This window comes from Oncorhynchus clarkii, chromosome 6 (assembly GCF_045791955.1).
Source record: "Oncorhynchus clarkii lewisi isolate Uvic-CL-2024 chromosome 6, UVic_Ocla_1.0, whole genome shotgun sequence".
Taxonomy (NCBI): Eukaryota; Metazoa; Chordata; class Actinopteri; order Salmoniformes; family Salmonidae; genus Oncorhynchus; species Oncorhynchus clarkii.
In genome coordinates this window covers 81446714-81461395 of record NC_092152.1, presented here as the reverse complement: position 1 = coordinate 81461395, position 14682 = coordinate 81446714, and the positions used below count along the sequence as shown (strand labels likewise).

The 14682-nt window shown below is 42.8% G+C and overlaps 1 protein-coding gene across 2 annotated transcripts in view; it reads right to left on the bottom strand.

The window, feature by feature from the left end:
- Positions 1-10447, bottom strand: part of LOC139411715 (WT1 transcription factor b) — a 20038-nt gene extending 9591 nt beyond the window's left edge. The window contains exons 1-3 of one of the 2 annotated variants that reach the window (XM_071158389.1): positions 9563-10447; positions 4444-4566; positions 3536-3635 (exon numbers count right to left, since the gene is read on the bottom strand). In XM_071158389.1, the coding sequence (XP_071014490.1) occupies positions 3536-3635; positions 4444-4566; positions 9563-9992 (653 nt within the window). In that variant the 5' untranslated portion in view covers positions 9993-10447. The remainder of the gene's footprint in view (positions 1-3535; positions 3636-4443; positions 4567-9562) is intronic. The other variant, XM_071158388.1, reaches the window with a different exon arrangement.
- Positions 10448-14682: the final 4235 nt, after the last annotated feature.

The window sequence follows — 14682 nt, the reverse complement described above, 5'->3', positions numbered from 1 at the left end:
CACATTGACTCTGTACCAGTACCCCCTGTATATAGCCTCCACATTGACTCTGTACCGGTACCCCCTGTATATAGCCTCCACATTGAATCTGTATCGGTACCCCCTGTATATAGCCTCCACATTGACTCTGTACCGGTACCCCCTGCATATAGCCTCCACATTGACTCTGTACCGGTACCCCCTGCATACAGCCTCCACATTGACTCTGTACCGGTACCCCCTGTATATAGCCTCCACATTGACTCTGTACCGGTACCCCCTGTATATAGCCTCCACATTGACTCTGTACCGGTACCCCCTGTATATAGCCTCCACATTGACTCTGTACCGGTACCCCCTGTATATAGCCTCCACATTGACTCTGTACCGGTACCCCCTGTATATAGCCTCCACATTGACTCTGTACCGGTAACCCCTGCATATAGCCTCCACATTGACTCTGTACCGGTAACCCCTGCATACAGCCTCCACATTGACTCTGTACCGGTACCCCCTGTATATAGCCTCCACATTGACTCTGTACCGGTACCCCCTGTATATAGCCTCCACATTGACTCTGTACCGGTACCCCCTGCATATAGCCTCCACGTTGACTCTGTACCGGTACCACCTGTATATAGCCCCCACATTGACTCTGTACCGGTACCCCCTGCATATAGCCTCCACATTGACTCTGTACCGGTACCCCCTGTATATAGCCTCCACATTGACTCTGTACCGGTACCCCCTGTATATAGCCTCCACATTGACTCTGTACCGGTACCACCTGTAAATATGGCCTCCACATTGACTCTGTACCGGTACCCCCTGTATATAGCCTCCACATTGACTCTGTACCGGTACCCCCTGTATATAGCCCCCACATTGACTCTGTACCGGTACCCCCTGTATATAGCCTCCACATTGATTTTGTACCGGTACCCCCTGTATATAGCCTCCACATTGACTCTGTACCGGTACCCCCTGTATATAGCCTCCACATTGACTCTGTACCGGTACCCCCTGTATATAGCCCCCACATTGACTCTGTACCGGTACCCCCTGTATATAGCCTCCACATTGACTCTGTACCAGTACCCCCTGTATATAGCCTCCACATTGACTTTGTACCAGTACCCCCTGTATATAGCCTCCACATTGACTCTGTACCGGTACCCCCTGTATATAGCCTCCACATTGACTCTGTACCGGTACCCCCTGTATATAGCCCCCACATTGACTCTGTACCGGTACCCCCTGCATATAGCCTCCACGTTGACTCTGAACTGGTACCCCCTGTATATAGCCTCCACGTTGACTCTGTACCGGTACACCCTGCATATAGCCTCCACATTGACTCTGTACCGGTACCCCCTGCATACAGCCTCCACATTGACTCTGTACCGGTACCCCCTGTATATAGCCTCCACATTGACTCTGTACCGGTACCCCCTGTATATAGCCTCCACATTGACTCTGTACCGGTACCCCCTGTATATAGCCTCCACATTGACTCTGTACCGGTACCCCCTGCATATAGCCTCCACATTGACTCTGTACCGGTACCCCCTGCATATAGCCTCCACATTGACTCTGTACCGGTACCCCCTGTATATAGCCTCCACATTGACTCTGTACCGGTACCCCCTGTATATAGCCTCCACATTGACTCTGTACCGGTACCCCCTGCATATAGCCTCCACATTGACTCTGTACCGGTACCCCCTGCATATAGCCTCCACATTGACTCTGTACCGGTACCCCCTGTATATAGCCTCCACATTGACTCTGTACCGGTACCCCCTGTATATAGCCTCCACATTGACTCTGTACCGGTACCCCCTGCATATAGCCTCCACATTGACTCTGTACCGGTACCCCCTGCATATAGCCTCCACATTGACTCTGTACCGGTACCCCCTGTATATAGCCTCCACATTGACTCTGTACCGGTACCCCCTGCATATAGCCTCCACATTGACTCTGTACCGGTACCCCCTGTATATAGCCTCCACATTGACTCTGTACCGGTACCCCCTGCATATAGCCTCCACATTGACTCTGTACCGGTACCCCCTGTATATAGCCTCCACATTGACTCTGTACCAGTACCCCCTGTATATAGGCTCCACGTTGACTCTGTACCAGTACCCCCTGTATATAGTCTCCACATTGACTCTGTACCAGTACCCCCTGTATATAGGCTCCACGTTGACTCTGTACCGGTACCCCCTGTATATAGCCTCCACATTGACTCTGTACCGGTACCCCCTGTATATAACCTCCACATTGACTCTGTACCGGTACCCCCTGTATATAGCCTCCACATTGACTCTGTACCGGTACCCCCTGTATATAGCCTCCACATTGACTCTGTACCGGTACCCCCTGCATATAGCCTCCACATTGACTCTGTACCGGTACCCCCTGCATATAGCCTCCACATTGACTCTGTACCGGTACCCCCTGTATATAGCCTCCACATTGACTCTGTACCGGTACCCCCTGTATATAGCCTCCACATTGACTCTGTACCGGTACCCCCTGCATATAGCCTCCACATTGACTCTGTACCGGTACCCCCTGCATATAGCCTCCACATTGACTCTGTACCGGTACCCCCTGTATATAGCCTCCACATTGACTCTGTACCGGTACCCCCTGCATATAGCCTCCACATTGACTCTGTACCGGTACCCCCTGTATATAGCCTCCACATTGACTCTGTACCGGTACCCCCTGCATATAGCCTCCACATTGACTCTGTACCGGTACCCCCTGTACATAGCCTCCACATTGACTCTGTACCAGTACCCCCTGTATATAGGCTCCACGTTGACTCTGTACCAGTACCCCCTGTATATAGTCTCCACATTGACTCTGTACCAGTACCCCCTGTATATAGGCTCCACGTTGACTCTGTACCGGTACCCCCTGTATATAGCCTCCACATTGACTCTGTACCGGTACCCCCTGTATAAAGCCCTGCTGTTGTTATTTACTGCTGCTCTTTAATCATTTGTTATTCTTATCTATTGTTTTTACTTTCTTAAAACTGCATTGTTGGTTAAGGGCTTTTTAGTAAGCATTTCACTAGAAGGTCTACTACTTGTATTCGGCGCATGTGACAAATAACATTTGATTTGATTTGATTTAGCTCTGTGTACAGTCTCAGACGTACACCTCCTTCATACCCTGGTGATCTCACTTCCTTCCTACCCTGGTGATCTCACTTCCTTCCATTGGTCATAAGGTCCTCCTCCCTCTCAAAGACAGACTGACATTTGATGAGCTCATCAAAGGCCATTGAAAATATATATATATATATTATTATCGCTATAGGAATTCCTGCTTGAAATATAAATACAGTACAATGAGTATCTATCTGTGATCATCACTGGAGTCAGATCCTAAATAACTATGTAGTCAAAATGAACCCTGGTATCCTAGCAACGGTAGCACAAACATGTACAGTGTAATGGTATGAGAGTCAGGCGTATGGATCTCAAGCTATAGAGATCCAAGGTGATGAGGAGGTTTGTGAACAGAAAGGTACCTGTTATAGTTCCTCAGCAGTAGAGCCTGGCTGGTTGGACAGTTCTCTGAGGGGGGGTGGCAACCAAACATGGGGGGAGGGGCAGGGTACTGCTGGTCACCTGCATAGCATACAGTAAATGAACCAGACAAACAAACCAATGAATTAGCATAAAGACCTGTTGGGCAGTAGTTACAGCACGATGAAACCACATGCTCAATATAACACCAGATTGGTCTGTTTACCAGCTGACTATCTCTGCTGCTATATCCCCAGGAGTCACAGAGAAAAGATATGTCATCCCCAAACACAGACACACACACACACACACACACACACACACACAGACAGACAGACAGACAGACAGACAGACAGACAGACAGACAGACAGACAGACAGACAGACAGACAGACAGACAGACAGACAGACAGACACCAATAAAAACACGTTTCCTCTAAACAATGATCAAAACATCAGTCCTCCCAGAGGTGATAAACCAACCCATCTCCTTTTAAAGGACCTTCATAGCTCCTTCTCTGGCTCAGTTGTGGATTGGTCCCCTGGTGGCGGTCAACATTCCACCAAGTCTCTCATAAAGCTGTTTCCTTATCATTTCCAGAGCCAGTATATTAATTTGACCAAAATGAAAAGAAAACATACACAGCTTTGAATAAGAGCATAGCGAGAGCTGGTGTTAAAAACAGAGAGAGAGAGGTTGAGGGGAGACAGGGAGAGAGAATGGATGATAGTCATTTATAGCCCTGTAACCTCTGGGTGACTTCCTTACTAACCTTGCTGAGACCTCAGAGTCTTCATTGTTTGTGAAGTTAAGTTTCACATGCTGCACACACACACACACAAACACTAAAACACGCACACACTATCATACACACAGGTGGACAGGAAGTGTTAAGGACAGTGAATGTTACCCATGGTAGTTGGAGGGGACAGGATGTCCTCGTGTTTGAATGAATGACAGGAGAACTGAGGGGAGTGTTGAGACGGAGTGTGACCATAGCTGGGAGCCCCGTCCAGACCTACTGTCCCATAACCTACAGAGAAAAGACACATTATAAAGACAATACTTTCTCAGTTTCACCATCATGGCAACATTTTGGAGGAAACTGTGAGTCTCCGGGAGCCGGACGGATGTCTGAATCCTCATAGCAACATCACTGTAGTAAGTTTATGACACCACTGAACCCCGTCTCCCTGGAAGGTTTTCATTCACAGTTTCAGTAAAGCTGGAGAGGAAAGTTGGCATCCAGAGAATATGAAGATCAGTAAATCTAAGGACCAAGTGGTGTGTGTGTCTGCACTTGCTCATACACACAAACGCACAAGCACACACACTGACACGCACACACACAAGCATGCACATATTCACGCACACACACTTGCGCATGCACACACATACACACACGCACACACTCACCCACACATGACATTAGCAGGACAGGAGTCAAGGGGAGTGTTGGACAGTTCCCGAGGAGACTGACTCACCTACACGTCTCTAAATCACTGGAGCCCTTAAAGTCCCACACTGACCCTCAGACCACTTCATCAAAAACTACTTTCCACAGAATCAACAAACTCTCAGTGCTCAGTGGGTCTGAGCCTCACATTACCAATCACACAGGCTAAACCCTATATGAGCCTCACATTACCAATCACACAGACTAAACCCTATATGAGCCTCACATTACCAATCACACAGGCTAAACCCTATATGAGCCTCACATTACCAATCACACAGGCTAACCCCTATATGAGCCTCACATTACCAATCACACAGGCTAAACCCTATGAGCCTCACATTACCAATCACACAGGCTAAACCCTATGAGCCTCACATTACCAATCACACAGGCTAAACCCTATATGAGCCTCACATTACCAATCACACAGGCTAAACCCTATGAGCCTCACATTACCGATCACACAGGCTAAACCCTATGAGCCTCACATTACCAATCACACAGGCTAAACCCTATATGAGCCTCACATTACCAATCACACAGGCTAAACCCTATGAGCCTCACAATACCAATCACACAGGCTAAACCCTATATGACTAATGGAAGTATGAAGCAATACTGAAAATAGACTATCGTTGTTGACAAATTATCATGTTTATTGCTGTTGTCAAATTTGATAAAGTCTCAGTAATAGCACACAGGAAACAGAGAAATTAAATATAAATTCAGATAAATATCAGTTAAACAATTCCCCTGACTTATCTTCTTGGGTCAGATCTTGGGGGAACAAGACCTCAAACACTATTGGGACTAATAAAAGACCCCAAATACTATTGGGACTAATAAATAAAAGAAACCCGTAAGTCAGCGCTTGTCTCATGTCAACATTTGTTTTTAAATGAAAATAATGAACAATATGGGATTTGGAAATTGGAGAGCAATATAGACCCTAGATATTATTTTGCCTTTGTGTAAATCTTGGAGTAAACATCTTAACCCAATATATAATTTTGATTTAGAAAAGCCTGTTTCGGAGCGGATCATTGCAATTTGGGCTCAGGATAGGTTTCTCCTTTGGAAGGAAAAGTGTTCTCAAGGTCTGGATAATTGTCACGATAGTCGTAAGCATACTCAGACCAAAGCGCAGCGTGATATGGGTTACACATCCTTTATAATAAGTGAAGCGCACAACAAAACAACAAAGAAGAAACGAAACGTGACGTTCTGGAGTGCTCACAGGCAACAACACAAAAACAAGATCCCACAAAACACGGTGGGGAGATGGCTGCCTAAATATGATCCCCAATCAGAGACAACGATAAACAGCTGCCTCTGATTGGGAACCATACCAGGCCAACATAGAAATAAACAACCTAGATAGGAACACCCCGACCTAACCGAAATAGAGAATAACAAGGCTCTCTATGGTCAGGGCGTGACAATAATAAAGTAAGGCTAAGTGTTAGTCTGTAAAAAGTGTGTTTGAATGTGAGGTGTTTTTGAGGAAACTACATGAAAACACTCAAACATTATCACACATAGAACACATAACATCAAATGTTAGAACATTCCAGAAATCCTAAGAATCAGGCGTGTGTTTTCACGTGTGTGTGTGTGTGTGTGTGTGTGTGTGTGTGTGTGTGTGTGTGTGTGTGTGCGTGCTTGTGTGTGTGTGCATGCATGGATGAACACGCGCGTGTGCGATGCGTGCATTAGTGCGTGCTGTGCGCAGGTGTGTTATCAATTTCTATGGCACAGACAGTGACGGTCCAAGGTAATGTCCTTTTCCCATGCCCTGTATGGCGACTATACTGTTAGCTTTACTAGTCAACATCTTCACACCTCTTTAAACAACTTTTGAAGGCTTCATAGAGCATACATAAAGGCTTCATAAACACTACATAAATGCTTCACTAATCATCTTTAAGCTTATCTCACGCTCTGTAAATGGTGTATGAACATACATAGTGCGTTTTGTCACATTTGGCAATTCAACCTACAATGGTTTTGTCACCCTTTATACACCTTCTATAGAGTATGACATACGCTTATAAATGATTTGTGAAGCGTTTATGTAGTGCTTATGAAGCCTTTATGTATAGTATATAAAGCCTTTATAAGGTCTACTTTGTTTAAGAGGGACCGAATAAACAGTAATATGACTAACTAGACACAGTAAGAAACTGTACAACTAGGAAAATTATACAGGAAAATGTTGTCTTCCAAACAGGTTCATTTAAATCAGGAAACATTATGATAGGAATGTTTTTAGTTGATCCTTTGTCATCATACTGCATTAGTATTTTAGTTTGTAAAAAAATATGATTACATTGTTTTGACTGAGGGGAAACACTGATAATGTAGCTAAACTGGTAAGATATGTTTACATTGTTTTGAATGAGGAGAAACACTGATAATGTAGCTAAACTGGTAAGATATGATTACATTGTTTTGAATGAGGGGAAACACTGATAATGTAGCTAAACTGGTAAGATATGATTACATTGTTTTGAATGAGGGGAAACACTGATAATGTAGCTAAACTGGTAAGATATGTTTACATTGTTTTGAATGAGGGGAAACATGGACTGGATGGACTGAATCCTAATTTGAGAGTAGTGTGCATGGTCTTTCATATGCACGTAAATGCTGTGTTTACTCTCTCATCTCAGCTACGGATTCGGCCCATTATGAATTTGAATTTCAGTTGAACAATTAATTAGTGAAAAGTGAACATAAAATTGTATTATGTTGGTGGTTCGTGCCCTGAATGCTGATTGGCTGAAAGCCGTGGTATGTCAGACCGTATATCACAAAACATGAATTTTTATTGTTCTAATTATGTTGGTAACCAGTTTAAAATAGCAATTAGGCATCTCGGGGGTTTGTGATATATGGACAATGTACCACGGCTAAGGGCTGTGTCCTAGCACTCCGCGTTGCGTCGTGCCTAAGAACACTCCTGTACCGTGGTATATTGACCATATACCACACCAACTCGGGCCTAATTGCTAAATTAAACAACATTTTGTATTATAAATAGATTTTGTGAACAACAAGTTTATCATGCTTATTATCATAGCTATAATAATGTTGTACCAGCCACCACATCTATGAGGTAGAATATGTGTCCATCGTTGACAACATTCTTTTGTGATAGCTAGGTAGAAATAGATTCCGTTCATTATGTCAGGGATTACTATGATGTAACAATGTTCCTGTTTATGTCATTTAAAAAAAGATATTATGATTTTTTTACAAACAAAAAAAGTAAATGCAGAATGATGAGAAATTATTAAATTAACTTAAATAGCTGATGGTTTGAAATTAGCTGAATAAAAAAGAAGACAGTTTTACAAAATAGTGTCCATAACAACAGCATCAAAACAATATTTATTTGTATGTTTTACAAAATACTGTCCATAACAACAGCATCAAAACAATATTAATTTGTATGTTTTACAAAATACTGGGGGGGGGGATAAAGGGGAAATCTGCAGTTGCTACATCCATTGGGGGATTTATAAATGATGTACACATTGATTCTTCAATAATATAATTTATAAATGCCTCATGAGCTTAGTTCAACTGTCCTACCCCATCAGAACCCAACATATAATCTTGTTTTGCTACAATGTTTGTAAATAAAGTAAATGAAAATAAACACTACAGTATATAGCCTCAAATCATGGTTAAAACCATCATTTGTATATCATGGACGGCCAGTTCTTGCATCCATAGCTCTGTCTATGTATTTGAGAGAGGTTACATTTCTCCAGCCCCGTCCCTCAGCTTTTAACCAAAACAGGGATGGGGAAAACGCATTGTTATTGTTTCAACCGCTAATTGCCCCTTTAACTTGGATATTACAATCAACAATACATTTACAGCTGTATTTAAATTAGGTATTTTTTTAAACACTGCTTTTTGTATTATTATGTTTCATTATTTTGAAGCACTATGTTCTTTGAGAATAAAAGTGAAAGTGAACGTGTTTGAACACAGGCTGTGGGAGACCTCTAGGCCATATTGTTGCATTAACTCCGTGAGTCGGGCCAGCGATAGGAAAACTGACAGCTCTCTTCCCTGTACAGGGCAGAACGACCCTGTCTAGTACAAAACATCCTGTTCAGACACAACACTGTGGACAAGGCCCAAACATCAACTCTGGACAATTACACCCAATGCAAATAGACACAGTCCAACACATACACACAATGACCCAGGAAGTACGGCATGGCCACATGAGAAACTCACAGACACACTCCGTCACTGACATCAGACAGTGTAGGTGCAACGCTGATGGCCTAACAATCAATCAATCAATCAAATGTATTTATAACGCCCTTTTTACATCAGCAGTTGTCATAAAGTGCTTATACAGAAACCCAGCCTAAAACCCCAAACAGCAAGCAATGCAGATGTACAATAACTTTGGCCTTGAGTGGTGAGGAGTAGACAGCTTAGCTTGAGCTGAATTCAAGAGATGCTGCAGAGGATAGAGTGAGCCCAGAGAGGGTCAATGAGGTGGCTATAGAGGAGGAGAGAGGGGAGCAGAGAGCAGCCTTACCCTGGTTCCTGTGGGTCGGCGGGCTGTCCACACAGCCTGGGAGGTAGGCTCCATTAGGAAACACCCTGGACTGGCTTGGAGCTGGCTCACCGAAGGCCCCAACCCGACAGGGGCTTGTCCCAGTGAACTGGCCAGAGAAGTGCAACGTGAAGGCCCCCAGGCCACAGTGAGGGTCCTCCAGAGGGTCCGTGGACCCCCAGCCAGGCTCCTGCTTGATGAGGGAGTGGTGGGAGGGCAGGGAACCGTAGGGAGAGCCAGGGTGGAGGTCCAGGTAAGGTGCCCACTGAGGGGCACCCCCAACGGGCAGGCCACAGCCCCCGCTGCTCATTGATAGGGAAGGTACGGAGGGCACCGGGGGTAAGAGAGAGCTCAGGTCTCGCACCTCGGAACCCATGGACCCCATCATCCCATACGGCTCTGTCAGCATCATGGAGGATGGCAGGAGATGGACCCTGAAAAACACAACCCCCTGAGAGGCAGAGACTGGAACAGACTCCTGATGCGCAGAGAGGAGGATAGTCGAAAAATCTAACTATGTATGGGTGTGAGAGCCTCCTTAGGAACAGTGAAGAAAAAGATTGAAAAAATAGTCAAGGCAACTTCTCTTCGGTGCGATTTAACCTGGAACTGAACGCAAAGTCAAAAAGTCCACCAACGAACCATCTTTTTCCACTTGGATCCTCTCTGTTTCAGTCCATTTCAGCGATCGTCCAATGGAGTCGTAGAGTGTTCAGGTTGTCAGTTCAGTGGACAGGCCACAGAGTGTAGTATCACAGCCGTGTGGATGCTGTGCTGTGTGGGAGTGTGTGTAGTAGTAACAGTGCCTTGTCTCTGAGTGTGATGTCTGGTTTTCCTTACACTGCTGAAGGCTCTACTGCCTTACTCACAGGCCAGGGGGAGGAGCAAGGACCGAAAGGATGACTCCTTCACTTTATCCACTACAGGCATACCATAGAGATAGATAGAGGACTCTATTGCCCAAAAGCTCATTTTAACATGGGCAGCACTATGGAGGACTTTCACCATTTTGAAGTTGTCAACTGGTTGGGACTTCCTATGGGTTAAGGAAGGTCGCCAGGAGGGATCAGCCAATTCATTTTATTTGTGAGCAAACATTCCATAACTGCAGGGGGCAAATCTTTGACCAGATAGGGGGTGGCAGGTAGCCTAGCAGTTAAGAGCATTGAGCCAGTAACCAGAAGGTCACTGGTTCAAATCCCTGAGCCGACTAGGTGAAAGATCTGTCGATGTGCCCTTAACCCTAATTGCTCCTGTAAGTCGCTCTGGGTAAGAGGATCTGCTAAATGTAAAATTGTTTGTACCTGTTTAAACAACAATCTCCCGGTGGCAGTACACACCTTTTAAGTTTGTTTACCGACTCATAGAAGTAGTAGTAGAATAAAACAGACTACTTCGAAATGGAAGTGGCCTCAATGGCCCTGCCCATCATAATGGGACAGATACAATGATGTGATATCTATCTAAGTCTATGAGACACATACACTCACTAAGCTGTGTGTTTGCATTTTTCATCACTTTTGATATAAACTTCTAAACATGGATCATTCTAAACATGGATAATTCTAAACATGGATCGTTCTAAACATGGATGTTCTGAACATGGATCGTTCTAAACATGGATGTTCTCAACATGGATGTTCTAAACATGGATCGTTCTAAACATGGATGTTCTGAACATGGATGTTCTGAACATGGATCGTTCTAAACATGGATGTTCTAAACATGGATCGTTCTAAACATGGATGTTCTGAACATGGATGTTCTGAACATGGATCGTTCTAAACATGGATCGTTCTAAACATGGATGTTCTCAACATGGATAGTTCTATACATGGATCATTCTAAACATGGATAGTTCTAAACATGGATCATTCTAAACATGGATCATTCTAAACATGGATAGTTCTAAACATGAATGTTCTAAACATGGATCATTCTAAACATGGATAGTTCTAAACATGCATTCCCTAAATGTCCTTTTATTCTGACATGTTTCACACACAGAAAAGTCTCCTTAGGTCCGCTACATATGAGCTTATTGGACATTTTACAATTACAATTAACTTTTTTATCAGGCTATTAAAATATGTTAAGCAGTTCAAATTCTGTTTTGTTGGGTACAAATAACCAAAATACAGCATCTTCAATCAAAGCCTACTGTTTGCTCTACGATATTGTCCACTTATTTTGCACAACTTTGTCATTCTTTTTAATATAAAAATGTATTAGCCGTGTTCCGTTGGAGCACAGCACACGCATTTTGTTGCCAAAGCTTCGTGTAAAACTTGCTGACAGCTTTGGGAGAGCTTGAAGCGAGGGCCCAGCTGCTCCTCAGTGCGCGGGTGTTTCATCCACATTCCTCAAGAGACGTATTCGCTGCTAATAAGCACAAAATACAGAAGATCCGCTCACAGTCAACATAAAAAAAATCTACAAATAACACTTGTGTCGATAGATAAATTCCATTATCATCGAAAAATGTATCAAACTATTACAAAATATAGCGTCTAAATAAAGCCTAAATATAGTCTATTATCAGACTGTTTAAACAAATTACAAATGGTTCCACGTTAAAATTAGGATAGGGCTAAACATATTTCCCGGTGATTCTTTTAATTACTTATTAAATCATACAATTATTACGAATCTATATTGTTATATATGCCTACTTACTTACTGTGTAATGGGTAAAATGCACAATCCCCGTAAATACAATTTTAAGAAATATGTAGGCCTAGTCTGCAATGAAAAACAATTGTTCATATTCACTTCTTGAACTAAATTAAACTGAAACGAATTATTTACTGGCTGAATTGGATAGTTTGAATTGGATGGGACCTTATTAAAAATATATTGACGCTTACGACAGCATCTTTGCTGCTGCTGCCGTTTATTACTATATTGGTTGGTTTGCCAAGGGATGTTTGTCTTTGACTAGAGAGGTGATGACCCAGGTCTGGATGGACTGGGACAAAGAGGAATGGAGCGACAGGATTCTGGAACTCTGGAAAACTCCATAGCTTCTGAAGATTCATGAAGATTCAAAGGTTTCCCCTCACAGCAAATTGTCCAGTGTTAAATCAACACTGAGAGCGTCAAATGTAACACTGGTCCAGTGTCTCTACTAGTCCACACTTTTCAGGTCAACACCTTTCAAGTGAATTGTAGAGTTTCCACCGTGACTGTATTTGATAGTGACATGACATAGTGACATGGTTGTTCTCTGTCCTGTGGCCTTCACCAAGGGAGATCCTAAGTGAATATGTTATCTTGAAAATACAATTATTTAACACAATACAACACATATTTAATAAGGCCTTCTTTTGAGGGCCTAGTTTTACACTAATACAGTGACCTGAAACTCGTGGTTTACAGGCAACATCAGACCTGCAAGTAACATTATGCTGGCTTGCAAAGTGATGTGTAATCCATATTGGAATCCAGCCAGAGTGGCTATTCACCCGCAACCTGGATTCAGAATGACTGCCAGGTGCAAAGATATGAAACTAAAGTATCTTAACTGGAACAACCATTTCCGTAAAGGGTATGATAAGTCCAAGTAACCGTTTGGATTAGTTTAGAATTCTTTTTTTATTTATATTTGAGTAGCAGAATGTTAATGAATCAATCAATGCAAAACATAGATATTGAAACAAACACTTATAAAAACCAACCTGCAATAGAGCATGCTGGGAAATATGATAGTAAGTGGTTTTGGTTTAACGCTGGTTATTAAACAGACACTGAGGTTATTTTACACCAAATGAGCTTTAATTTAACACTTACAGAGTTAAAGATGCACTATGCAGAAATAGCTCCTCCATTTCCTGGTTGATAAAGTTCTAATAGTTCGCCTAATTTCAGTTTATATGACAAAACAAGAAAAGATAATGTAGAGAATCATTGTACCATCTAAACTGCTGTGAAATATATTTTCCAGAACCAAAAATATTGTATTTACAGCTGTTTGAAGCTGGTGTACAAAAACGAAAGTAAAAGACACAAAAAATAAACTTACAAACGGAAAGCATAGAAATAGCACACATAGAAGGGATTTGCCGCTTCTTAGTCTTGCTTTTGTAACTCATATTTTGTGTGAATTTTGTCAGGTCGCCCAACACGTTTCATATTGCAACTTTAATTTAAAACCTGAATTACCACTAGAAATGTTACACTGAAAATTCAACACTAGGGAACACTAATCAATTTGCTGTGTCTCCTTTTGCTCACTGATAATTACCAATACACACATGTGGAAATAATTTATTAAAAAAAAGTAGTTTAGGTCATTTAAGGGTATCAAGAGAGTAGTGTTTTAGATAATGCATGTAAAAAAACAAGAACAGGTGTAAAAAAATGAATTCACTGAATTAAAAACTTAATTGACCCCAATTCTGACACCGAGCCTCACTAATACCCTGCATCTAATACTTATCAAAAGTTCCCTCATAATCTAAAATGTCAATCTGCAGTTCAAACAACAACAAAGCGGATCCTTTCCCCCGCCACCTTTTTGGGTAAACAGCTTAGGGATGGGGGTGGGGAAATAGAACCTTTCTCAAATTCATAGATGGGGCTGTGTGTCACGTTCTGACCATCGTTCGTGTGTGTTTTCCTTGTTTTAGTGTTGGTCAGGACGTGAACTGGGTGGGCATTCTATGTTGGATGTCTTGTTTGTCTATTTCTATGTCTGGCCTGATATGGTTCTCAATCAGAGGCAGGTGTTAGTCATTGTCTCTGATTGGGAACCATATTTAGGTAGCCTGGGTTTCACTGTGTGTTTGTGGGTGATTGTCCTTAGTGTCCTGATGTCATTGTTCCTGTCTATGTGTTTTCACCAGATAGGGCTGTTTAGGTTTTCATTACGTTCTTTATTTTGTAGTGTTTGTATTGATTCGTGTTTTACTTTTGGTTATTAAACATGGATCGCAATCTACACGCTGCATTTTGGTCCGACTCTCCTTCTCATACGGAAAACCGTTACAGAATCACCCACCACCAACGGACCAAGCAGCGTGTCAACAGGCAGCAACAGCAGCGTAAAGAGGAATGGACATGGGAGGACGTTATGGACAGCAGGAGTATGGACTATACTACTT